The 26557-nt window shown below is 59.2% G+C and overlaps 1 protein-coding gene across 1 annotated transcript in view; it reads left to right on the forward strand.

Annotated features, from left to right (window-relative positions):
* Nucleotides 1–26557, forward strand: part of NRXN2 (neurexin 2) — a 93349-nt gene that overhangs the window by 21081 nt on the left and 45711 nt on the right. The window contains exons 5-11 of the mRNA XM_006911330.1: nucleotides 1621–1922; nucleotides 8168–8212; nucleotides 15674–15835; nucleotides 16537–16981; nucleotides 19149–19535; nucleotides 19721–19924; nucleotides 25906–25932. Coding sequence (XP_006911392.1) covers nucleotides 1621–1922; nucleotides 8168–8212; nucleotides 15674–15835; nucleotides 16537–16981; nucleotides 19149–19535; nucleotides 19721–19924; nucleotides 25906–25932 — 1572 coding nt within the window. The remainder of the gene's footprint in view (nucleotides 1–1620; nucleotides 1923–8167; nucleotides 8213–15673; nucleotides 15836–16536; nucleotides 16982–19148; nucleotides 19536–19720; nucleotides 19925–25905; nucleotides 25933–26557) is intronic.

Below are 26557 nucleotides of genomic sequence, written 5' to 3' on the forward strand. Positions count from 1 at the left end.
CCCACCTTCTCCTTCTTGTCTCGACTTGACTCCTCCCCTTTGTTCTCTAGCCTTCCCCACTGGAGCCCCGAGGTAGGCTGAGTTGGATCCGACTGTCCCCACATTACTCGTGTCCCCACCAGCCTCGCTGCCCTGTGGCCTCAGGAAACCGGGCCTTGCCAGCTGCAGCGAGAGTGGTGCCAGGCTCTGGGGCAGCAGCTGGTGCCTTGGCATCCGGAGGCAGCGAGGACAGGATCTACGGGCAGCCTGCCCGGAAGCAGAGAAGCGGGGGTTGTTGTGTGCGGGGGAGGGGCGTCTGCGGAAACTGCACCCAGAGAGCCGCGGCTTCCACACGTGGAGCCTGCTGCTGCGGCCTGGCCGGCAGGAGGGCAGGTGCCTTCTGAGGGCCGTGTGTGTGCACCCAGCATTGGGCCTTGCTCCTTCCCAGACCTGGGCACCTATGCTGAGAACCTCACCCGCCACCCCGTACTCTGTAGCGGCCCGTCGCTGGCCATCTCGTTCTGTGAGGTGGGCGAGTTGGACCATTTGCTGGGGAGGAGAAGCAAGCCACTGTCAGAGTCCAGGTCCTCTGCTCTCCCGAGGCTCCGTGCCCCACTCTCTTCCCTCTGTGTGGGCTCTGGCTTGTGAAGCTGTGGGGTTGGGACCCCAACCTCCCTCCACCGAGCCGTTGACTGCTCACTTGTCACCCATTTATAGGACGCTAAATATCCCTAAGGCTCTCCCAGTCATTTTTGCTTCTGCTTAAAAAGCGCTAGTGGAAGGGACCCTGTGTGGGGTGCTTCTATGCGTACGCACACACGTGTGCAAGCAGCGGGCCAGGCGTGCCCTTGCGCTCTCGCATCTAACCACCTGTCTGGCACACGGGGTCTCACACCCACCCTGTGGGGCCGTTTGAGGCTCTCTGCCCAAGGCCCTGCCTGAGTCGTCCTCGCAGGCTGGAGCTGGGGATGGGGGTGATAGCCGGCATGGTGGCCACCTGCGTAAGCCCCACCTGGTGGCCCGCGGCTACCTGCTGCACATCCCTGTCACCTGCATCGCCTGCTCATGTGTCTTACCCCTGCGTCCCCCATCCCACCGCTTGCCAGTTCTTCTCATCTGCTCACTGCTGTACAGCGGCCCCACTAGTCTCATCCCTAATGCTGAGGCCTGAGACCGTTCCTGGGCTGGGAAAGGTCATCGCCAAGAAGAGGCAGGAGTGGGACGCGGCCAGTACGCAGGAGACCTTGGTGCCTCAGCCACAGGGGCGGCACTCCCGGGGAGAAGTCACTTGAAGCCTCTTGTGTCTCCTCCACATCCCTTTGTTAAGGGGAGTGGCTGACGGAGGGCTGGTGGGGGAGGAGGCAATGAGAACCTCTGCTTTGCCTGGCCCTGTGGCAGCTTAATTGTCAGCTGTCAGTGTGAGAACCACTTAGCAGCCTCTTGCTTTGGAAATGGACGTGGGAGAAGTTGACTTCCGATAGCAGAGTTGGCAGCGTCCAGGGAGGAGCGTGGACAGGCCCGGGGAGGGGAGAGGGCCCAAGGCGGGACCCCCGTGCCCAGATCTGTGGAGGGGAAGAGGGAGGTGTGGCATACCCTGTCCCCACTCAGCCTTCTCCCCTCTCCCCATGCCACGACGTCCAGGCAAGGAGGAGTTTGTGGCGACCTTCAAAGGCAATGAGTTCTTCTGCTACGACCTGTCACACAACCCGATCCAGAGCAGCACGGACGAGATCACGCTGGCCTTCCGCACCCTGCAGCGCAACGGGCTGATGCTGCACACGGGCAAGTCGGCCGACTACGTCAACCTGTCCCTCAAGTCTGGCGCCGTCTGGCTGGTCATCAACCTGGGCTCGGGAGCCTTCGAGGCCCTCGTGGAACCCGTCAACGGCAAGTTCAATGACAACGCCTGGCACGACGTCCGGGTCACCCGAAACCTGCGCCAGGTAGGGGGAGCAGGAAGAAGGCCGGGGGCCGGCCGCGTCTGGGGCAGAGTGGGCCTGTGGGTGCGAGGCATGAGTGCTGGGCGTCGACGCCTGGTTCCGGGGAGGATGGAAGTTTGGGGCTGCGAGGGTCCAGGAAGGCAGCAGTAGCTGGCAGGCTTCAGGACCAGGGAGCCGGGCTGGGGGGGAGGCTGAAGGGCCGGAGCCTGAGGGATGGGGAAGGGCCAGGCTCAGACCGGTGGAGGTTGCTGGGGTTTCAAGGGCCAGGGCTCAGGAATTGTGAGATCTGGCAGAAGGATGATTCTGGAAACGGGAGAAGCGAGACGGAGCCTGGATGGGTGGGCCCTGCGGTGCTGTGGGTCGGGGAGACTCTGCTGGTGAAGCAGCTGTGGGTGTCCAGACACTAGGGCAGAAAGGCACAAAAGAAAGGCTGAGGTGTGTGCAGGGGCAGGATGTGGCCGGCCCCCAGGCAGGGCCATCTTAGGACAGGGGCGGAGATGGGGTCAGAGCAAGGCGGAGGTGCAGCAGGTGTGTGAGGGAGAGCAGGCTGGAGGGGGCGTGGGGCCACCTTTCTGGGCAGCGCACTCCCTTGTTCCCCTCCAGTCCCTCCAAAGGAGCCCGGCTGTCAGCGGGCTCAGAGGAGGATCCTTGGATTGCCCTGCAGGCCAGATGGGGCTCTTCTCCGCAGCGCTCCCTCCACTCCTGCCCCAGACTCACGCCCTGTGGGGGTGCTGCTGTTTCTGGGCGTTGGCTCTGGCTTCGTTCTCTTGCTAGTGGCCTTTGCGCCTTTCACCAGGCCCAGGGTGGCTATGGCGGGCGAGGCCATCTCTCTGGTCAGGCTTCTGTTTGACAGCAGCTGCCGCAGCTTGTTTCCAGCCCAAAGCTCCCACCTCAGGCAGGGTCAAGCCAGACCCTTCTTCTTCGAAAGTGGGAGAGGCCGCTGCTCATCCTGTCTCCACGTCCTGCCTCCTTCCCCTGCTCACTCAGCACCTGGGCCCAGGTGCGTAGGCTTTTGCTGGCCCTTCTCTTGCGGGTCCGACACTCTGTCTTGTAGCTGATGGCAAGGAAGCGCTTCCTGCTCCGCCTCCAGCAATCTGAGAGCCGCCGGGAGCACAGAGCGCCCCCGCCCTGGGAGGCGCCATTCTGCTGGTTGGCAGCCCTTCTCTTACTAGGCGTCGGCTCTGGACTCCCTGGTTCCGGTCATGTGAGGGCTCACCTTTCCCCGCTCCTGGCCCTCCTCCCCTTCCCCCCACCGAAAGGCTCATGAGTGGGGCCTCGTCGGGATTCTGGCCGGCCTCTCACCCTTCTTGCCTGTTCCTCTTCGGCGCGGCCGAGCGATGCCGTCATGGGGAGCCTCCTCCCGTAGTGCCTTCACCCCACTGCGAGGAGTCCTGCTGTTGCTTCCGAGCCTGCTGCTACCTGTCCCAGTCGGACCCCTACCCGGGTGGCTCTTCTTAGTGCCCCTCGCTCTCTGAAGGGTGGCGTGTTTGGTGGGGGCGTTCCTTCTCGGGGCATTGCCCTTCTTCATGACACCCCGTTCCCTGACTAGGTCGGAGGGCTGTCCTGTGTTGTCTCCACTATGGTGGTTAGAACAGTCGGAGTGGGGAGGGCCTGCCCCAGAACGAGCACGGAGAGTGTCTCCCGTCCCTTGGTTCTGCAGCTGTGGGAAAGGGTGAAGAGGCCAGCTCCAAGGACCGGGGGCAGAATTTCCCGCCTTTCCCCGAAAGTAGATAATTATCCCTGCTAGTATCAAGAGTCTCTTAGAACACGATAGAACTGGAGGCCTGACTGAGGCGGCACCTTGCTCCTGCCTTCCGCTCCCTTCAAACCCCGCCTGAGGCCGCTGTGACTGGACGTGTCTCTTGGGGGATCTTTGCAGGAATGATTACCTTTGAGGATTCCCCAAGTCCTATTTTAATCCTGGGCCCGCTCTCCTCCCATACCCAGTTTGCTCCCCACCACCATGCAAGCCAAGTGCAGACTCATTCCATCATTAGCTACAACCAAATCTGGAGGACGAGCTGGCTCCCAAGATATCCCGTTGACTTCCTGCCGTCCAGCTCCCATGATGCTGCTCCCCTGGGTCCCGAGGAGGGAGTCCCCTTAAAATGGGGTCTGCCAGGCATTTGGGAATCCCTCCCCGACCTGTGGCCCGGGCCACTCCTCTCTGGCAGCTCCCATGCCCTGTCATAGGGTGTAACTGGCTACTTTGCATACTCCGTCCCTAGCTCCCCCTTGACACCTTTCTGCCTGTCAAAATTCTAGAGCAGGGGTTTCAGTGAGACAGACTAGGTTCAAATCCCAGCTCTGCCACTAGTTCGAGGGACTTGGGGCGAGTGGTGTAACCTCTGTGTGCTTAGCTCCTCAAGGGCAAAGTGAGAAGGAGCCTTCGCCGACTAATTGGGGGGACACCACAGAGCACAGTGCCTGGCACCACGTGAACACCGAAGGGCTCTCTGCCTTACCGTTAGCTGTAGGTTTTTTCAATCCACCATTAGCCTAAACGCCACCTTCTTCATAAAGCCTTCCTCGACCCGCCCATCCCCGAGCCGGTCTCCCTTTGCTACATCCTAGCCCTACCATCACCTTCTATCTGCGTGGTCAATATTTGTGTTCGTCGCTTCACTTCTAGGCGGTGGGCTCCTTGAGGGCTTAATACCAGCAACTATTGAGTGTTTTTAGTGGTTTTTCTAGTGTTTTTTTTTTTTTTTTTCTGGTTCACTTAGGCTCTATCTTGAAGCCAGCTGGTGAGTTTTGGACATGAGGACTCAGCAGATCTGTTTCGCACTAGCATCGAACGATCTCTTGTCCTCTGGACGACTCCTCTTTGCTTTTCGAAGCCGGGAGAAAGCCTCTCGCACCCCCTCCTCCGCAGCGGCACGGGACCGTCTCCCTCTTTTATAGCGTTTCTCAGACCTCATCCTCACCTCTCTCCTCCACCAGCCCCTGACATCAAGGGTCACATTTCTCTATTGTATCTCATTAATCTTTCTAGCAGTCCCGTGAAGCGGGAGGTTTTCCTATTTCACCAGTGAGGAGATGGAGGCTCAGCAGGTTAAAACAACTTGCCCAAGGTGATCCGGTCGGGAAGGGGTAGACCTGGAAGTCTCTCTCGCTTCGAAGCCACTCCATTTCTCTGCCCCCCACCCCGCCGAGGAGGGCCTGGTTGTCGTCCTCGGTGCGGAATGCAAAGGCGGCTGTCGTTCGTCTTGTGGTTCTGCCGTTCTCGGATGTTCTCACGTCTTGAAACCATCTGAATGTTCTGCTTGTCTCAGGAAACGGGGCCCCCCTTACCTCCGAGTGGGGGTGGGGGCGGGGGCAGCGCGTCTCTCCTTTGTCCCAACTCTTGTTCGAGCTCCACAGAGATTGCCTTCATCCAGATTTTTGTGATTTTTGTGTATAACCCCCGCTCTTGGCTTTCTTGAGGGGCTGGGGCTACACCAAGAGTTCGAGGTGGAGCGAGGCCCTTGGCCGTGGCAAGTGACCACTTGACATAGTGTAAAGCCTCAGCTCTCCGGATCCCGGCCTTTGGGAAGGCACGGGCTACCGGGTCACGGGCCACCAGCAATGTCCCAGTGGAAGCTCCACTCCAGTATGTGGCCACAGTTGGCCCCTCGGGCACCATCCCCATGGACTGCGTCCACAGTCCCTGGGTCCGGAGGGGCCCCGTCTCGCCCGCTCCGACTCCGTTGTTTTTCCGAGGAAGCCTGGGTCTCCGGACACCTTAGTGGAAGGCCCGGGCTTCGAACTCACACCTCTTCCCTCTCAATCTTGTTTCTGGATTTGCTCTCCGACTTGTTATCCTGGTGTTTGTTCGGGCACGGTCCCCATGGTCCGCGTCCACAGTCCCTGGGTCCGGAGGGGCCCCGTCTCGCCCGCTCCGACTCCGTTGTTTTTCCGAGGAAGCCTGGGTCTCCGGACACCTTAGTGGAAGGCCCGGGCTTCGAACTCACACCTCTTCCCTCTCAATCTTGTTTCTGGATTTGCTCTCCGACTTGTTATCCTGGTGTTTGTTCATGAGAGTTGAAACCTGATTTTCGTTTTCTTATTTTAGTCTCTACAATCAAATTCAAAAACGGGAGTGGTTGGGTTTTCCCTCCGATGCCTTTTTTCCCTGCCTTCTTCGACAAGGGCAGTGAGACCAGGCAACTCTTACCTTTTCGGTGCAATTGGATTAGCTGCCCTGAAGCTAATTGTTCCTTGTCCTGACCGGTTGGGCGTCTTCATTTCATGACAGTCGTACTAGCCGGTAGTGCTAGTCCCCGAGTCCCCAAATCACCCGTTATCCCCTTGCTCCAGGCACGGCCCCCTCCCGTTATGTAAACTGCTTTCGCATCCCGAATAATTAATACTGGTTATTCAGCACTTCATCTGGCTGCTAAATATTGAATTCTGTTATTTTTAATTATATGAGGCCCTTATTAATTGTGTTACTGAATTAGCTCTGTGCCCACTGGTTATAAGAACTCTCGAACTAATGGATCTGTCCCTAGAATACCTTTCCTTCTCACGATCACTCTCTCGAGTGTCCAGTTTAGTATTTAATGGACATCAAGCAATTGTGTCCCTCCATCTCTGATGCTCTAAGTGAAGCTGCCTCAGTCCCTTTGATATCTCCCCAAAGACCAGGGTAATTTTGAAGGTGGTGGTTGTGCTGTCTTCGGCCATAAGAAGAGAAAATGAGCTTAGAGCCACATGGGGCTGGGCACTCTAGAGACTGGGATAGAAGAAGCTGGCCTATAGCTTAGGGAGGAGTAGAGGATTTTAGAGGTATGGTGTGGTGTGGAGAGGGGGTGAATTTCTGGTGCTGTCTGCGGGGATTGGGGGCTCCGGGGTCTGTGGGTGTGCATGGAAGGAAGCTGGGCTGCCGGGAACACCTTACCCACCCCAGAGACTTGCAGGGGTGGTGGCAGTGGGTTCTTAATTCTGGGAGGATGGCTGCCCAGAGGAGCACGAGAGAGTGGGGGTGGGGCGACTGAAGAACCTGGAGAACTTTCTGGGGAATGTGGGCTCTGAGGAGTCGAGCTAGGCAGGAAGGAGGAGTCAGCTGTGGGTGGGGAAAGGGAGGGCGAGGGGAAGGGTTTGGGGTGATTAGATGTCACCTGACAGTGAGTCCTGTGCCAGGCCATGGAGGGCGAGGCTTCCTTTTCCTGGTTCTGGTGGCAACTCACTCTCTCTTCCTTTCTGAAGGAAGAGGAACAGGAAAAAACCAAGAGGGGCTGCCCCTCCCCCCACAACCCCCTGGATTTCTCTGCCCATCCTCCATCCCCAGGACAAGCAGACACCCATACCCGCTCCCGTGCTCCTTGGGAACCCTGTCCCTTTGCCTCCAGATGAAATCACCCCTCATACTAGCCCCTCCTGTGCTCCCCTAGGGACGTGGGCCACGCTCCTCCCCGCCTGACAGCCAGCCGGCCCCTCACCAACCCGTTAACCCATTAACTCAACATGGTCATCGGTCAGCCAGTTGGCCAGCACCAACTCACCCTTTAGCCAGTTCTCTGGAAAGCCACCTGGTTGACCAGTTAGCCAACGAACGCACCCCTGGCCCGAGCCCACAGCCCATTCCTCGCTCCTCTCCTCCCTTCCTTCCTCAACTCCCTGACATTTCAGCCGAAGGACTTACTAATACTGCATAATTGGGTCTGCTTCTTAACCCCCCGCCTCCCCTCTCTCTCACCCTCTGTTGGAAAACCCCGTCGCCGACTCTGTGTGTGTTACTAACACGCTTATAACCCCGGGGGGCCAAGGGATGGGCAGGGACAGGTGGGGCAAGGTATGAATGAACGACCGAACTAACCTTTCTGTCTCATCTGCGGAATGTCGGCCATCTTTAAGTCTTTGCTTTCTCGGTCCAGTTCTTTTGTTGTTTTCTTACCTACTAACCAAGGTCTTTAACTGTTCCCCTTCTCTGCAGCTGGCTCTTCCTCCGGGAGGGGTTGGGGGCACGAGGAATCCAGCGGAGGGGTGGGGGAGAGATTGGGAGAAGAAGGGATTTAATTTTGTTACGTGTTTTATTTCTCCCTCCCATCCTCATTTACTTTTCTTGGGACGAAATACTTCAGCCGAACCTTCAGGGGGGAGGGTCGGAGCAAACAACCACATACCTGTGGATACAGATTTCTCCTCCTTCCTCGAGTTTCACAGTTGGTCATTTTATTTTTCTTTTCTTTCGTTCTGTTCTTTCGTTGTTGTCTTTGTCGTTTTTTTTGACCCCCCCCCCACCTTACCCCACATCTCCGGTGAAGCACGCAGGGATTGGACACGCTATGGTAAACAAACTGCATTATCTGGTAGATATCACTCTAATTGTCTTACCGTTTGGTTTGCCGTGGGTTTTTTTTTTTTTTTAACTGTTCGATTCTCCCTCTTTTGTTTCCTTTCCCTGTTTGGTTTCGGTTGTTTTGCTCTCCTGGTTGTTTTTGGCGTCCTGGACAACCTTTAGATTTTGCTTCTCTCTCTTTTAGTTTTCTTTTATCCTTTCTTTTCTTTCTTTTTTCTTTCTTTCTTTCTTTCTTTTTTTTTTTTTTTTGGTCCAAACTCAAATCGAGAAGACAAATGGAAACCGAGGAATTCGGCCTGTCCCTGCCCTAAGCCCTGACTCCTGCATTCAGATTCCCGGCCAGAGGGACCTGGGGGGCAGGCCCCGCGCTCATCGGCTCTGGTCAGACCAGCACCGATGCCAGGCTGCTTATTTCTATTGCTTTATTTTGTTCCTTTCCCCCTCTTCTCCCTCGTTTATTCTCTTTGATTTAGTTTCTTTCTTGGTCTCCTGAAAATCCATGGAAAACACCATCCCATGACATGCTACGCTCTGCTCACTGTCAGCTCCCGGACAGGCCCCTCGAGTCGACGGAGGGGGCTGGGGGTGAGACGTCCAGTGGCAGCCGGGGGGTGGGGGGTGGGCGCAGAAACGCCCTTGGGAGACGCACAGTCCAGAGCGTCTTCAGAAGGCCAGTTCATACCAGTCTGGGGGCTGCCCCATGCTGGCTGCCAGGGAAGAGGTGACATTCCCTCCCTCACTTCTCAGCCTCGAGGGGTCCTGGTTCCGTCGCCCTCCACATTTTGCATGGCACGAATGGACTTTCCCCCCACCAGGGACAGCATCCAGTTCCCGCCCCCCACAGCTCTGCTGCTCTGACTAACACTGTGTTTCACACTGTCTTCCTTCCCCTCCATCTCCCGTCCCCTCTCTGCCCCTCGCCTGTCCAGCATGGCCTCGGACCCGGACTGGTTTCCTTCCCTGTTGAGGGGGTGGAGAGGAGGAAGCCCAGCAGGGGCGAAGTTGGGGTAGCTGTCGCCAGGCTCCCCTGTTTGGGTTGGGCTCAGTCCCGGGGAGTGTCGGTGTGGGTGTGCATGTAAACGCATCTGGTGTGTATTGGTGTGTGGGTGTGACTGTGTGTAAATGTTGGTGGGACATTTAGGAGATGTTAGTGGGAGAGTGTACTGTGTGTGTGTGAGACTCTGCTGGTTACTACATGTGTAAACGCCGGTGTGAGCTGGGGACTGTGTGACCGTGTGCGTGCGTGCGTGTGTGTTTGAGCCTGGGGAGGGCGCCGTATGGAGGCGGTCGTGGGAGCAGGAACAGGGAGGGGGCCGAGGCTGGCCCTCTGCTCCTTGCCCAGCCTCGGAGTGTGTGCCCGCAGGCCCTGCTGTGCGCCCTCCCTTGGGATTCCCCGTGCCTGCCTGGCCCTGGCTCTGCTGTAGCAGGCGGTTAGTCATCGCCTATTAATAATGCAGAGTGATTGAGCACCGGGCGGGGGACCCTGCAGATGGACGTGTCTGCTCCCACGGGGCCCGAGCTGCTTGAGGCAGCTGCCCGGCCTTCCCAGCCTCCCAGGTCCGTGTGGCTGCCTGGCTGGTGAGGAGGCGAGCATGGTAGCTAGGCTCCCAGGCTCATGGCTCCCCCACCTCCCCAGGAGGCTCTCCTTCTGAGGCCACGTCTGGCCTGTCCTGATGCTCTCACAGGTCTGTCTCCCCACATCCACAGACCCATGGTAGCTCCGTCCTCTGTCCTGTCCCCAAGCCAGTGCCCACGACGATAGCCATCCCAGCCCTCCCCAATCCGAGACCTCATCTGGCCATTCTGGTCCTGTGTTCAAATGGAGCCATTCGGTGGGCCTGGCACCACCCGTCCACAGCTCTGTCGTCCAGCTGCAGTTACTAAGTCAGCTGCTGCCCTCCTGGCGCTGGGAACTCCTTCTTTACAGAGCTTCACGGTGGCTCTGGGGACAGAAGGAAGCAAGAGAGCCCATGTAGTAGACCGAGCACCCAGGGGATGCCATCGGCGAACTCGGACCCTGCAGACCTTCCTGCTCGTCTCAGCTCAGTTAAAGACTGACCACGTGAATTGAGCCCAAAGCTCAGTTACCAAACGGGCCGATCTTACGCCTGTGTTGTCTGTCTCATGGGGTCAGTGGAGAGGTCGAGAAGGGTAATGGAGGTGAATTCATCTGTACTCTGTAAAGGGAATTATAATTTTATTAAGCTTCATAAACTGTTCACTGATTCTCTCAGTGTTTCCAGGGTGGGGATGTTTTGTAAAGATATGACTCCCTTCCCTTCCTATAGCAAACCCGGGAGAATACAGTGCCTCTGGCCCCACCGGAGACCCTATTACCGTCCCTTCTTAGGAATAAGTCCCAAAATAACTGCCTGAAACCCCAGAATGCCTTGAGAATTGCGCCTGGGGAGGAGGAGGAGAGACAGAATGATTTGAGTAAGCTGGTTAAGACGCAAACAACCCTCTCTGGTTTCAGCCCTGGCGAGAGAAAGTGCTGCCACATTCTCGGGCTGGGAGGTCCACACTCCCTGGCGTGTGAGCCCCACTGCTTGACGATCAGAGCCCGTTGCCTCTAGGTGGCCTGAGAAGCCTCCTAAACCCTTTGGGAACCTGTCCCAGGGCTCAGCTCTCTCAGGCCAAGACTGGAGTCAGAGAAAGGGGACCAGAGGAGACAGGTCTCCCATCTGCAGCGATTCCCAGGCACTCCTCAGCCGGGTTCGGCTTTTCACCAACTCGTCTGTATGGACCCCTTTCTTGTTCTTTGAGCATCTCTCCCCGGGGGAGAGGGCGGATACAGACCGAAAGGGCCCACCGGTTGAGAGATTTGGCTTAAGTGTGCTTCCTCTAAAGACCTCTCACCTTCTGAATATTGTTTAAACTCATTGAATGCCTGGATTGCAGGCAGCGGGCAGAAATCATTCCGAGTTAGCAGATGGGGAGCCCGTTGCCCCAGGAGGAAGCCTGGGCTCACGTAGCCAGTCACGGACAAGGTCCAGAGGGTTCGCTTAGGTCGTTGGGTTTGGTCCTCAGAGTAAGCCTGGCGGAGTGGGAGGGACAGGGGTTGTTAAACCCCTTTTACAGTTGAGAGTCAGAGAGTAAAATGACATCATCCTGGAGAATGGTGACGGCTGAAGAACCTGGGATTTCTGACCTGAAGCTTCTGTTCTCAAACTTTATCATCAGACCCAGATTCCGAGGTTCGCTATGGGCCGTAGCTGCCGGCTCAGCAGTCTTCCTAGTGTGTCTTTCCAACCAGTTTCTCTCTTTATTTCCCTGTCCCCGCCCCGCCCCAAAGCAGATGGCTAAACTTAAACACAGCGGGGCTGCACACCTCCCTTAGCCGTCCCCCCCACCCCGCACCTCTCACCCCATCTTCACCCTCCGCTCCCACCCCACTCAATCCTAAGGGGAGGCCTGGACCTTTGACATAAACAAGTTCTTCTCAGCCACCTTCAGCTGGTGGATCCCTTTGAGAATTTGATGACACAGCAATGGCGTCTCACAGGAAAACAAAATGCCCACTGATGCAGTTTCGCATACCATGTCGAGGGGCTTCATGAACCCCCAAAGCCCATCCAGCCCTCCCCCAAGCTTAAAGCACCTGCCCTCAGTCGGATGCTCCCCCAGGACAAGCCGCCCTCCCAGGGAGGCCAGTGACTCTGTGGTCATAGCAGGGGACCGGGAAAGGCTCCGGGCGGTGCCAGAGGGGAGGTCTCTCTTGCTCGGCCTGTCTTCCTGGGGCGTGGTGGGCATGGTGGGCCTGGAGTGCCCCGCAGGGCTGTCTGTGGCCAGAGCTTGGTTACCCATTCTGCCCGCCTGCCTAAGGGGAGCCGAGCAGAAGAAGAGCGGAAGGTCGAGAGCCCACCCATGTCTCAGGCTGCCCCTCGCAGCGCCTCCAGCACCCTCCCCGCCCCTGGGGAGTGGAGCCGAGGCTGGGCGGCTAGGCGCTGGGCTCCTGTGTCTCTAGTGCTCCCCGCCCTCCTCCCTGGCTGGGCATGGATCTTCTCGGGGCAGAGCTGTGGTTCCCTCCTCTTGGCCTGCTCAGTCCCCACTCAGGCCGGGCCTGTCTGTGTCGAGTGGACTGGCGTGGGCCGGATGCAGAGTCTCTGCTGTGTCTTGGGGCCCTAGACGTGGTCCTGATGCTGAAAAGGATGCTGATTGGCCATGAGCCGGTCGGGACTTCTCCCACTGCCGTCAGTGGGCCGTGGTGTGTGCGCAGGTGTGTCTGGGGTCTGTGATCAGTGGCGAATGGGCAGGGGGAATGAACGCCTGGGTCGCCCTCGGTGAGGAAGGTCTGAGGCGAATGTCCCTTCCCTTTCCTTCTCAACCCGTAGATGTCTCTGTCTTAGTGGGGGCTCCTCTCCCCTCCTCCTCTGGAAGGAAGCTTCTCCTTCCTGCACCCCCACAGCTCCTCCGCCTCCATCTCTGCTCGTCCCTATGCCCCCGGCCTGCATGCTTTCTCACCTGCGGCTGCTTTCTCCCGCCCCTCCTGCCGGCCGGGCCCCCACCCTGGCTCTCTAATCTGCACGTGTCCTTGCCGCAGCGGCTGTTCTGTGTTGCACGATGCCCCCTGCCCCCTCCCCCGCCTCCCCCGCCGGCCCTACACCCTTCCAGAAGCTGCGCGGGGGGGCTGGGGGGCAGGGGCGTCACAAACCCCCAGGGTGGAGGGGGACAGGGGAATCACTCCCCTGTTTCCTGCTTTTACTAACGAACCCGCCATTTTTGTGTCTGGACTGATTTGTCTGAGGGAACAGTTGGGTTTACTAATCTGTCATCTCCCTCCTTGCCTTCCCTAGAGACCTCCCTCCATTCCCCTGCCCTTGGCTTCCTTTCCGCCCAGTGCCCGTCCCCTACTTTCTCTACTCCCTCCACTCCCAGGCTGACCCCCTTTCCCGTGTGCACCTCCTGATGTTACCCACCTCCCGTTACCTTCTCCCCCACCTCCTGGGCTAGGGGGACAGATAAGAGGGTGATTCAGGCAGCCTTTTTCTGCCAGGAGGCACCATGTGGCAGTGATTTGCATAAAGCCATAGAGCCAAGGCCATATTTGCACCCGGTCTGGAGGGGAGTTCAGGCCACCCTCCCCCCCATCGGGTCCTTCTGACTCCGAGAGGGCAAAGGCAGGTGGGCTGGCCGAATGGGCTGGATCGAAGAGAGACTCTAGAGTGAGGACGATGCCAGTAGCTGGTGCCCTGGCTTCTGGGGCTGCGGGGGAGGACAGCCGAGTGACTCAGGTGGGCTGGAAGGCCCCACATTCTGAGAGAGGCCGGAAGAGCCTCTTCTTGGGGAGCTTTGGGCCTGGGGGGCCCTTCCCCCGCACAGCAGGGGTACCTGTTTAGAGTGGTCTCAGATGACTAGGTTCTGTCTACCAAAGGCTCCTGAGGCATATGGTTTATAGATGGGACACAGGCAGCGAGAGCCACGTGTGGCCCTGAGCAGATGACTTGACGTTTGCCTTTAATGACTGTGAAGTGTCCCTGGACCGTGCTGGGATTAGCGGGACCACAGGGACCTGTCAGGCCAGCTGCCCGTTCGTCAGGAGCTGACTGTCTCTCCGGAGCGGCCAGATGTAGGCCCAGGAACTGCTGAGTGGCCCAGTTCCTGGTCTCCCAGTGCGCCATCAGGAGTCGGGGTGCAGGGCGGGATGGAGCGGGCTCCGCACCAGGGAGACCCTTTCACCTTGCCACCCACCCCCCATCTTATCCCTGCCCCTCCAGCCCAGTCCTGTTCCCCTTTCTCCAGCCCCCTTCTGCCCAGTCCCATCTTGTCCGCATGTCTTTGTGACTAATACTTTGACCCTCCCCTTCTCTCCCTAGACCCCCACTTCCCAGCCTCGGGGGCACAGGGTGGAGGGAAGAAGAAATAAACAGTCATGACCAGCCCTCCCTTCAAAACAGGACTCAAAAGCTTTCAAACTACCCCCTCCCACATAGACACCCCCTTACCATCTGTCCTCGACCCTAGTCACCCCAGCACAAGGTTTGATGGCTCCCAGGAGGGGCCCCTTCGGCCCTCGCTTTGCTCAGCCCTCCCCACTCACTGGGGGGCTCCAACTCGGTACGAGGGGGATTCTAGGGTCCTGTGGGGGAGGCTCCCTTGGCTCCCATTCTGCTCATGTCCCTTAAGAGTTCCTAACTCCCCGCCTCCCCCGTGACAACGGAACCCCGGGGACCAGTTGCTGGAAGATGGCTGGTGGCGTGTGCAAACGGGCTGGGGCGAGTGGGGACATCACGGGCTGTGACTAAAAGGCCCCGGTCTCTAGTCTGCCCAAAAAGGGGGTACCGAGGCATGTTAGGGAAGTGGGAAGTGGGGTGAGCTGTGGCCTGAGGAAGCAGTTTCGGGTTCACTGTGAGCCAGCTTCATGAGGGTCCCTGCAAGCGGTTGCCCACTTTTCCCACATGCCTGTCCTAAATGCAGCTTTCCCAGAGTCAGGGCTCATGGTCCAGCAGCCCTGGACTCTTCTCCCACAGCCTCGCTGGGTGTTCGGAGCCCTTGCGGGCTACTCCTGTGGACTTTTCAAGGGCCAGGTGGGCATTCGCCTGGGGAGGGGTTAGTCCGAGAGTCCCCTGCACCTCCCGCAAGGTCACTCTGCCTCCCCCAGACCAGTACAGTGCCCCTCTCACCTCCCTGGGACACCGGGTACTCCCCATCCTTACCCACCTTGCTTTCTTACCTGACTCTTCAGCCCACAGTCAAGGTATCAAGAGGTTGGCCCTGTCCCCCTCTGTTCCCTAACCTGGCCCTGACTCCCTAGAGTCTGATGGTGATACCCATAAGGAAGACAAAGAAAGAAAGGCAGGCCGACGAATAGGTCACGTCGGCCTGAATACAGAGGGACCTGGGAGTAAAGAGACCGACTCAGCAAAGGGGTGTAGCAGTGGGAATCCCAAGGCTCCCCAGGAAAATCTGAGTTCTCCTTCCTCATGCCCTTGCCCTCTGCCATCCCCCTACTGGGCTAAGACTGAAAGGACTCCCCAGCACCCCAAGGGGAGAGCTGCAGGTGAGTCTAAGCTGCCACGATCCAGGGAGGATGGGTGCTCTCGGCCTCAGTTATGAGCCGCTCTGAATCACATGCAGGTCCAGAGAGCACCTTCAGGAGGAGGGGAACGAGGGTGCCGTCTGCACCCCCCCCACACGAGGGCCCTGGTCCAAGGTCCCCGCTCCCGTCTGGAGCCGCTTCCAGGAACTGGTTCTTGGTGAGCACCCCGGGAACTCTCAGCCTCTGCGTGCTGAGCCGGGGACCCCGGGGCGGGCCTTAGCCCTCCCTGAAGCCATCGAATCTTGTGCTGCTTCCTTCTCCCCTTTCCCTCTCTTCCCACACTGTTCCTCCTCGGAGACAAGCAGACATAAAAATGGGGGGTCCCCCTCCCCCAGTGCCCCCGGCCCCTCCCTTGCCCAGCCCGAGACTCTTCCCAGGGAGTTGATGCCGGTTGTCTCCTTGTCTCTCCCCCTCCCTCCCTGGGCTGGGCAGGTGACCATCTCGGTGGACGGCATCCTGACCACCACAGGCTACACGCAGGAGGATTACACCATGCTGGGCTCCGACGACTTCTTCTACATCGGGGGCAGCCCCAACACCGCAGACCTGCCGGGCTCGCCTGTCAGCAACAACTTCATGGGCTGCCTCAAGGACGTGAGTGGAGCCAGGGAGGGGCTGGGGTCCGCCAGGAATCCTCTGGCCCCGTCCTCAGTGCGATTTAGTCTGGCCTGGCCAGCTGCCTGGGGCCTCTGTGCCTTCCAGTCCATGGTGGGGACCTTCTCCCTTCAAAACCTACGGCCACCCACTCCACCTAGAGGCTTCTCCTCTCTTATTTCCTCGAGCCTCGTAAGTTCCTTGTCCTCTCAGGGGACCCTCGAGGCAGCTGTTGGACGTGAAGACTAAAGACCTGTGTTTCAGTCTCGGCTCTTCCGGTCACTAGCCCTGTGACCTTGGCCAGGTCCCCTGACCTGTCTAACTCTTAGTTTCCTCTTCTGTAAAATGAGTGGTCGGTCTTTACTTAAAGTGGGTGTGAGGAGCAGATGAGAGTGTAAATGAAAATACTTTGCCAGCTGGGACGTGTCAACTAGACGTTGGCGGCGATTGTCCTGCCACAGTTACGAATGGGCTTCCGCGCTAGAGCTGGGCAGGAAGACAGGGTGGGGGTGTAAGTGGGGAACCGGACGAGCTCGTTCGCAGCTTCGGTGCGTGAAGTTCCAGACGGGTCTGGTGTTGCCGAGCAGGGACCCGCCCAGGGCCGGATGGCAGGGTCCCGTGGTGCTGGTGGCTGCTGGGCAGGAGTGGCCAGGCCCGGAGCCCATTCTGCTTCTCCGTCTCCACCCTGCCCCTCCCTGCAGGTGGTCTATAAGAATAACGACTTCAAGCTGGAGCTGTCCCGCCTGGCAAAGGAAGGGGATCCCAAGATGAAGCTGCAGGGGGACCTGTCCTTCCGCTGTGAAGACGTGGCTGCCCTGGACCCCGTGACCTTTGAGAGTCCCGAAGCCTTCGTGGCACTGCCCCGCTGGAGCGCCAAGCGCACCGGGTCCATCTCCCTGGACTTCCGCACCACCGAGCCCAACGGGCTGCTGCTCTTCAGCCAGGGCCGGCGGGCCGGGGCCGGGGCCGGGGCTGGCAGCCACGGCTCTGCCCAGCGGGCTGACTACTTTGCCATGGAGCTGTTGGACGGCTACCTCTACCTCTTGCTAGACATGGGCTCTGGGGGCATCAAGCTGCGAGCGTCCAGCCGCAAGGTCAACGACGGCGAGTGGTGCCACGTGGACTTCCAGAGGGACGGGCGAAAAGGTCAGGAGGCCTCTGGTCCCTTCCCTTCTCGTCCTGGTCACCCCTGTCCCCGCGCCCTGACATCCTTTCCAGGCCTCTCTGTCCTACACGGTTTTCTCTACTCCTCCCTGCCGTTCTCCTCCACCCTCCCCTGGCCCTCCCAGCCCTCGTATTGTCACCCCGTCCTGCTGCCTGGGCGGAACGAGCCTAGCGTTTGGAGCCAGTCAGACCTGGGTTCACAGCTCAGCTCGCCCACTTACCGTGCGTGTAACTGTAGGCCCATCACTCAACCCCTCGAAACCTCAGTTTCCTTACGTCGGGGTCATCAAGACGAGAAAACAAGAGACCACCGTGAAAGCATTAGCACGGTGCCTCCCACAGAGCAGATATCCCGTCCTCCTAAACGAACAGACAAACAAACGAACGAACGAACAAACAAACCAAAGCAAAACTTCTCAACCATGCTTCCCTTCTGTCTGAATCATTCGACTTTCTTTCATACAACTCACTTTAGAAACATCTCATTGAGGACCGACTCTGCCGGGTGCTGTCCAAGGTGCTGGGGTAGGGACAGCGGTGAACTTAAAAAGCCTTTGCTGTCACAGGGCTGCTGTTCTGGTCGGGGGGACATGACGGCGGCTGCCCCAGGGAGGACCCCGGCACGGTAAAGCCGCAGAGCAGAGCGTGCCGAGGTCGGGCAGGCGCAGTTTCCTGGACCTTCTGCTCTTTTTCTAGCCACCGTCTCTTCCATTCTTCCTTTTCAGTCTCCCTTCCTCATCCTCTTCTTGTTTTCTGCCTAATTCATCTTGTTGAACACGAGAAAATTATCTGATAAAGAGAGAACTGATATAAATGAGAACTGACATATTTTCCAATTTAAGCACTTATCAGCGTCAGCTGGATTTTTGTGCCTCCCCGGCTGTCACCGCACTTGGCCTTCGAGTCTGGGGGGAGTGACTGTTCCTGCACGCACGGGGGGCAGGGGACTGCCGTGGCTTCTGGAAGTGGTGTCTTCTCATGGCCTTGCTGTTCCTTCCTCTCCCTCCCTCAGAGAAAGGCTGCCGTCCCTGGGCGTTATGGTAAACGGTTTCGTCCCCTGGTTTTGTCTCACATGGCCACCTGGGGTCTTCACTCGTCTGTCTCCTGGGGTTTCCACACAAGTGATCACTAACTGTAGGTTGGAAAGCTGCCCAGGTTCTTGTAGAGAACCCCTGGGCCTTCAAGAAGGGGTCTCCTTAGCCTCCCATAGATCTCGAGAGCCCACGCACTAGGTCTGGTGGGTCCTTGGGTCACGGTCTTGACCAGCTCTGGCCCTATCTGATGGCCCACGTCCATCCGTGTACACACACCCTTGAGCAGTCCCAACAGAGCTGCTTTGGCGTGACCTTGGAGCAAGGCCCGTACTCAGTTTCCTCTTGCTCAGTAAAAGCGCCGAAGCTCCCCTCTGGTCCCCAATCTTTTCCTAAGACAACCAGTCTCTCCTTCCAAAGAACTCTTACAGTTCCGAAGCTCCGTGCCTGGCCTCCCTTCTCTCGGCTGCCGTCCTGTCTCACAGGCCCCAGGGGCTGATCTGCTCGCCCATCTTGTTCGCCGGCCACAGAGGGGCTCCAGGCCGGGGGTTGGGGAACACTGCCTGGGTGGCACTTTGGCCCTGCTCCTCACCCGCTGTGGCCCTTTGGGCAGCTTCCTCAGTGTCTCTAAGGCTCGTCTGCCATTTCAAAGTGGGATGGTGAAGGACCGATTTCACAGAGTTACTGTGAGGCTTAAGTGATATAATATATGTAAAGTTCTGAGTGCCTGGCTTACAGTCGTAAACACCCAATAAACATTAGTGGGATTCAAACATTTCCTCCTCCTAAGGTTCCTGGTTTAAGGGACTGGTGCGGGGAATGACTCCAGCCTGTTGGGGGTGTGTCCCCCTCCTCTGCCTCTCTGAGGACTCCCTCGGAGGGGGAAGGAGGAGTCTGGACCTCTCACTGCAGCTGGGCTGGGGTCCTGAACTTGGGAGGACCTCTGTCCGGCGGTGTCTGAGCAGGGGAGTGAGGCTGAGCCTCCCACCCCGGGCTGCGGCAGCCTTCGGGGTGGAGGGGCGCGGAGGGGCGTGGCTGAGAGGTCCGTCATCCCTTCCGGCCTGCGGTGTCTGCCTCCCTGCCTCCCCGACTGAGGCCCGCTCTTTCTTGATCCCCAGGCTCCATCTCGGTGAACAGCCGCAGCACACCGTTCTTGGCCACTGGGGAGAGTGAGGTTCTGGACCTGGAGAGCGAGCTGTACCTGGGCGGTCTGCCTGAGGTGGGGCGGGTGGACCTGCCCCTGCCCCCGGAGGTGTGGACGGCGGCCCTGCGGGCTGGCTACGTGGGCTGCGTGCGGGACCTCTTCATAGACGGGCGTAGCCGCGACCTCCGGGGCCTGGCGGAAGCCCAGGGGGCTGCGGGCGTTGCCCCCTTCTGCTCCCGAGAGACGCTGAAGCAGTGCGCGTCCGCCCCCTGCCGCAACGGGGGCGTCTGTCGAGAGGGCTGGAACCGCTTCGTGTGTGACTGCATCGGGACCGGCTTTCTGGGGCGGGTCTGTGAGAGAGGTGAGGCCAGTCTTCATCCCAGGTGTCCCCGCCACCCACCCCTGTGCCCCCTCCCCCATCCTCAGCGTGCCCTCATAGCCCGGCCCTGGGCCTGTCCTCCTTGTAATGATTCTCTCGGTCTTCTCTCTCCCTCCGCTGGCCTTGGCCTGTCCCCCGCTCCCTCCTTCTCCCTACTCCTGGGGCAGAGGCCACGGTCCTGAGCTACGATGGGTCCATGTACATGAAGATCATGCTGCCGAATGCCATGCACACGGAGGCGGAGGACGTGTCTCTGCGCTTCATGTCCCAGCGGGCCTACGGGCTCATGATGGCCACCACTTCCAGGGAGTCAGCCGACACCCTTCGCCTCGAGCTGGACGGGGGCCAGATGAAGCTCACTGTCAACCTCGGTAACCACCCCACCCCGTGTTCCTGGCCCTTTCCCTGGTCTCGCCTCTGACTCGCATCCCCTTTGTCTGGAGAAGCAGGTGGTGGCGCCAGTGAGAGTTTGGAGGTGGGGAGGGTCAGAGCTCCCGAGCGCTCCATCCTGGGTGCAGGCGCAGGCGCAGGTGCACAGAGCAGGGTGATGCTCTGCGCTCAACGTCACTGGAGCGGGGGAGGTGCCCCGAGTGTGGCCATACCACCTTCCCGAGTGTGTCTGGGTTATGACAGCTGCCCTGCCAGGATGCTCACGTGGGTCTTGGCGGCGTCTGTCCTGCGCACACACGTAACGACGCAGCTCACTCTTGGCTGTCAGCTCATCACTGGCTCATTCATGGTACGTTCACCTGGGGAGACTCGCAGACGCCCACCGCGCCCGCGCGAGTCTGAGCTCAGCGCAGCCGCAGATGCAGAGGCGAGGGGCGCCCCCACCCCACAGCGCCCTCAGCTGCTCTGTGTGTACGAGGGCCGTGTCCGTGTCGGTGCCTGTGTACACTGGTGCACGTGTGACTCTGGATGCATCGGGACGTGGCATCTTCCCTTTGCTTTCACTTTTGAGTCCCGTAGATGCCCCGTGAAGACACCAGATCATCAGAGAAATGTCGCTCTCTCTGTTTTATAGATTTTTAAATTCATGGACCGATTTATCCAACGCCACAGAGCTAGCGATGGGAGTGGGGGTGGGAGTGGGGAGGAAGAGCCTGGACTCAAACTGAGGTCATTTGCCTAAAGTACAGTGCTTTCCTCGTTGTCGCTAACAGAGCAGGGTGTTGGGGCATCAGGAGCCTTGCGTCTGCCCCGCCCAAGGCAGGCCGGGGCTCCTCTTCTCCGGGCAGTCCCCAGGGCGTCTGTGGGGCCGGACAATAGCCCTGTTGGGGCAAAAAGATAACCGCACAGTCCCTCGCTGAGCTCGTATTTATGGGTCACCTCGTAAGAGCCAGGTGTGTTCCACACCTGGGACTATAGTGGTGAATGGGGGGAGGTCCCCAGAGTCACGGACCTTTCAGCCAGAGAAACGCTAGAAGTTAGAGGTCCCGAGCTGTCTGGGCGGGGGTCACATCTGCCCGCTTCAGACTAGCCTCTCTGAGCGCGTAGACGTGCAGTACCCAGGGGCCTGCCGTGTAGGAAGGTCCAGGCCACCAGAGTCGTGGTGTCCTGGGCCTGGGGGAGAAGTAGACTCTTGTGAGTGGATTAGAATCTTCGACTGGTGACAACACAGAGCTTTGAGTTTTAGATATTTATCCGGAGTCTCATGCTAACACTGGTCCCCAGGGCATTTGTGGGACAGACTGTGGCCTTTTGGGGGCCCCTTACCTTGTTAATAAATTTATACTGTGTCTTTTCCCCTTTCGGCCACTCAGCCTTTGTATCCTAGGACAAGGATTTGCTGAGTGAAGCGGGGGCAGGGGGCAGGGGGCTGTGCAGGCAGCCAGGGCCTCAGAGTCATTTTGGGGTTCCCTGAAGCCTGGCTTCTAACCGTGATCACAGCCCACGCTGTACAGTTCTCCCTGGCACCCCAGAAATGGTCATGGGGGGAAGGCACAGCCTAGGACCCCCTGAATGGCCTTGTGCTTCTCAGACTGCCCAGATCTGCGTACTCAGCATGAGATCGCCCCGGGATGCGTGTGCTTCTCTGGGGGGGCCGGGCACGTGGCTCTGTGTGTGTGACGGGGACACAGCAGGAAGCTCTGGGGCCGTCTGTTCATAGGGAAGGTGATGCTCCTCCCTCACTTGGACCACCTTAGGTTCCCCCTCAGAGAAGCCCAGGCCCCTTCTGATCAGACAGAAGGCAGGGTCCTTGGTCCGAAGAACATGCTCTGATAGGCCCTTGGGACCCTCCACCCTTAGGAGCAAACTTCCCATGGGCAAGTTTTTCTGTCTGTGCCACATAAGGGCTTAGAGGTTAGAGGACAAGCTGGCTCTCAGGCTGACAGCCAGTAGGACAGTCCTCCCACCTGCCTCTCACCCCTGGCTGTGCCCGGCCCTATGCACAGAGATGCCATCTCTAACATGGCTCACCATGAACTATGACCAAATGCTGGGTGCAGATGCGTGCATCCACAAATACCGAGAGATGCGTGTACAGGGAGGCGCGTGGCTGCTGTGTGATCCACACCCGCCACCCAGCCTCAGCCTCAGGCAGCGATGGGAAGAGCACTAGGCCTGGGGCCAGAAGATCTGGGTTCTAGCCCTGGTCTCCTTCTCTGCGGGGTAAGTCATTTCCCCTCTCTGAGCCTCTGTCTTCTCTGTAAAATGGGGATAAGAATCCTGGCTCTGCCTTCTTTCCATGATGGTTTTGAGGCTCAAACGGAATAATGGGAAGACAGATGCAGGACACACGCATAGAAACTCACCAGCCTTCCTGAAAGAAAATCGTCCTGGGGTAGGAACGTCAGCTCAGAGCCAGGCGTGGGGGCTTGCTTCTTCCCACATTGCACGACCCAGTCTGCCCCCCATCCTGCTTGCTGCACAGCCAGGTAGCACCACCAAGGCCCCAGTCCTGGGCTGGACTTGCCGCTGGGGACCGGAGAGAATCCTGGCAGGGCTTGGTCTCTGGCCTCTGGTCTCATCCCATGGGAAGGAAAGCCGGGCTTTCTCAGGCAGCCGTGCAGCTCATCGGGTGCTCAGTGGAACGATGCAGACTTGGTGCTGGGTCCCGAAGAGGGAGCTCTCTCCCCGCGGGGTGGAGGTGGGGGGCGGCTGGGAAGAGACACTGAGTGCCTGCCTCGGGAGGTGGGGTGTTTGCTAGGCCAGAGAAGGCCAAAGTTGCCCTGAGGCTGCTGCCTCCCTGCAGGTAGAGGATGCCAGGTTTTGCCTGCTGCCCTGTCCCCTGGCCTCCAGCACACCTGCAGACACTGAGTAGGTTCCCAGAACCCTGCTGTCTGCAGCCCCTGAGCAGAGCCGTTACTGTCTGTCCCTAGAGGACTGTAGAAGCCCCTGGATACCTCACCCTATTCTGGTGTGATCTGTGGTGTTCCTGGGTGCCTTCTGCCCCCCGGTATGGACCCTGGGGCTGATGCCCGGCCTGGCCTGCCCCGCCTCACCCTCCCTGGAGTTGCCCTCCACCAGGAGTGCCCATGCAGTCTCAGCTGTCAGCGAGATGGCATGAAAGGCACACTGCAATGAAGGAATCTTAGAGCTGGAGGGGCCCTCAGACATCACCTCCTTCAGCCCGCCCCTGATGCGAATTGCCTGTGCCTGCCCCCAGCGATGGGAGGCTCTCTACCTGTGCCTGGACACCGACTGTGTCAGGCACTCTCCACCTCCGAGACGACCATTCCAGTCGATGGTCTTCTTGGGTGGCAGCCTCCCCTTCGGGAATTCCCAGTCATGCTGTGTCAGGCACTCTCCACCTCCAGTCGATGGTCTTCCTGGGTGGCAGCCTCCCCTTCGGGAATTCCCAGTCATGGCCCTAGTTCTGCCCTCGCGAGCCTTACAGAGCACTCTCGCCGGCCTCGCAAGCCGGGCTAAACGCATGTGATATCCCCAAGCCCTTTCCCCCTCGGAGCCGTGGGAGGACACCTGTTCCCCGGGGTCCGTGCGCTGGTTCCCGAGCTCCTTCTGTTGGGCTCCAGAGGAGACAGCTCTGAATGAGGGCTGCACCAGGAGTGCCCGCTGCCACTCTGCGATGTCCCTTCTAAGGTGACACTCCGGCCAGCGGGCTCCTGAGGCTCCTTGCAGAGAAGCCTTGCCCCTCCTTCCCTGTCTCCAACCTGTGCAGCTGGGGTGGGGCTGGTGGGGGGCCACATGGGGCTCGAGAAGCCCGGGTTCCTTTCCTGAGTTCCCGTCCACGCAGATGACTTCCTCCCGTCACGCATTCCTACCCTCGCCCTGGTCTTGGTGTATAACCTGGGCCTTGGTGGGTCTGAGCAGACCAGTCACTTCTGTCCATTCCCTGAACCCGAGGCGCAGGTGACTAGTTAGTAGGTTACCAGCTAACGCCCCCCAAGCTGTGCTCTGGGCGGGCATGTGCCGTGTGCCGGTGGGGGTGCTGTTTCTCCCACTCACTCGCGGCTCCTGGCTTTCCTCCGGGGTGGAGCCGGCTCCCTCGTGGGGTGCCCGTCTTCGATGGGTGTTTGTGCTCCTCAGACCCCACTGGAGTGGCGGCTTCTGAGGGTGTGGCCACTGCAGAAGGTGGGCCTGGAGGTGACACCACTTCTCTGGACAGAGGGATCCCCATTCCTGGGCTCCCCTGCTGGGAGGGAAAAGCCCTGGGCTCCTTCTCGGCCCCATTCCCCAGCGGGGAATCAGCCCGCTCACTTTTTTCTTTTTTGGACCCTTCATTGGTGAAGATTCTGCTGGCCCCGAGAGCCCCCGTGACCTGACACCAGGCCTGGCACCTTCCCACCCGCACCCCAACATTCTTCCCCTCCCCGCTCTGTCCAGCTTCTTTCTTCCGCTCCCCCTTTTCTTCCTCTTTTCTCTCTGCTCCCTCTCTTATTTCCTTCCTCTTACTGGGACTTCTGACTTCTCCGTTGGCCTCCCTCTGCCTCCTCCGCCCTCCCTGGTGCCAGGTCGTGGCTCAGGGTCCCGGCTGCTCCCCACGCTCTTCTGCTGCGGTTGACGACGCGTGCTGAGCTCAGCTGTACCGCCCGAGAGGGCCATGCCGCTCAGAGCCACAGGGGAATCTGTTTACCTCCGCTGCAGGAACCTTCAGGGGCCCTGGGGGTGCCAGGCGCCCCCCACCCACTCTACTTCCTGGGCCCTGGGGTTCTGGCCAGAGCCTGTTCTGGGAGGAGCTACAGGATGCCAGGATTTTGCTGTTAACCGAGGGCTGGAAACCGCCCCCTCTCTGAAGGGCAAGGGCCAGCCCAGCGAATACCTGTTTCTTGCTCCCAGGTCAGGATCCTCTTATTCAAGCCCCTCAGCTCACAGGGAGGGAAGCTGAGGCTCAGAGAGAAGAGATTTACCCCGTCACATAATGAGACGAGGACCCAGCTTTTCTGCCTCCTGGTGCAGAACTTTCTGCAGCCCCTGAATGCCAGGTCATGAGTGGTACAGACATGCAGGGCTCTGAGCCCCGACTTCACAGGACTCTGGTACTCTGTTCCCCGTAAGGCTGGCCGACTGGCATGTTGTGGGTAACGTGACCCAGCAGGGGGACAGCCAGAAACTCTGGGGCCCCCGGCTGCAGCTCTGTGTAGACAGTGTGCTCTTTGACCATGTGGGGCCCTTGGAGCAACGCAGGGGCAGGAGACTTCACTTATGGTTCCTGCTTGTCCCTGACTTGCTGTGTCTTCAGAAGTCATACTTTGGGGGCCTCGGTGTCCCCATCTGTGAGGTCTTGGCCCCTTCCCAAGGAAAGCAGGTTAATACTAGTTCCTCTTCAGGGTGAGGGACCACCCGGTCCCCAGTGACAGCCTGGCATCCTCCAAGTTAGGAAAGGTAGGAGGAAGGTTCCTGTAGGGGTGGCACCAGCCCCCTGGGACTTTGGGAGGCAAATGGCTATGGGAAGGGGGCCCTGGGACAGACTCTCCATTTAGCTCAGAGCCCGACATGGGCAGTGACGTGTCTGTCACAACCTGGGCTCTGAGCAGGGAGTTGTCCCAGAGCAAAGGATGCAGGGACTCTGGCCTTCCTCACCCATCTCCCTCCCCGACATGAGGAGGTGTTGGGTTGGTCGAGCCCTCAGTCCCCCATGGCCTCCTGTACGCTGAGATTCCCGAGGTGCCCATCTTGCTCCGACAGGAGAAGCAAGCCCTCTTCGGATTACCTGACTGCCCTGCCTCCCAGCCCTGGGGAGGGTTGGAGCCCTCGTGGGGGCAGGAGGGACAGGGGTCCAACTGAGGAAGGGGAGAGGGCACCTGGGCACGCGTGGTCCCCGGAAAGTGGCCCCAGGGGGAACCCCCGCCCGCAGACACCCCTCCCTGTGAAGGATGTAAAAAAAAAAAAAAACTTCTTCTGCCTTTTTGTCTCCCCTCCCCCTCTGCCCGCCCCATGGCCCCCCCAGACTGCCTGCGCGTCGGCTGCGCACCTAGTAAGTGGCTTCCCTCTTCTTCTGCAGAGCCCCAAGGGGCTTGGGACACTGGACACTGGGGTCTGGGGAGGGCTGGTCGGGGGAGGAGAAGCCTTCATCACTGGTTTGTTTGCGGGTTGCGCAGTGGGCGTGGGGAGGGGAGCCAGAGTCAGGCGGATGGAGGTAGTTGGTTGCGGGTTATGGAGGGCGGGATGGGCCAAATGAAGCCAAACCGGGGATTGCTGATGGAGGGTCTGGGGTCAGCATGCTCTCTGGGTCTGGGAAAAGGAAGGTCGGGAAACCTCGCCATCTCAAGTCCTCAAGAGGGTGGGGCAAAGGCTTGGTGGCACCTGTAGCAGGACGGCACACCACCCTTTATGGGTAGGAAGTAGCTGGAGCAGGGCTGGGATATTTCGTTGCATCTCCAGAGGCGGCCACAAGAGGGCGAGCGCGGCACGTGGGAAAGAAGAGGGGGGCCTTGAGGCCAGTGGAGGAGAGGATGGTCAGAGCCTCCACATTCAGTCCTCCGCAGCTCCGGTGTTGGGTGGGGGCTGAGTTTCTGCCAAACGAGGGTGCTTTCAGAGGTGACGGTGAGGCTCTCAGCAGGGGCGAGATGGAGAGTGAGTGTGGGTATTCCTGAGCATCC

This window comes from Pteropus alecto, unplaced genomic scaffold (genome assembly GCF_000325575.1).
Source record: "Pteropus alecto unplaced genomic scaffold, ASM32557v1 scaffold43, whole genome shotgun sequence".
Taxonomy (NCBI): Eukaryota; Metazoa; Chordata; class Mammalia; order Chiroptera; family Pteropodidae; genus Pteropus; species Pteropus alecto.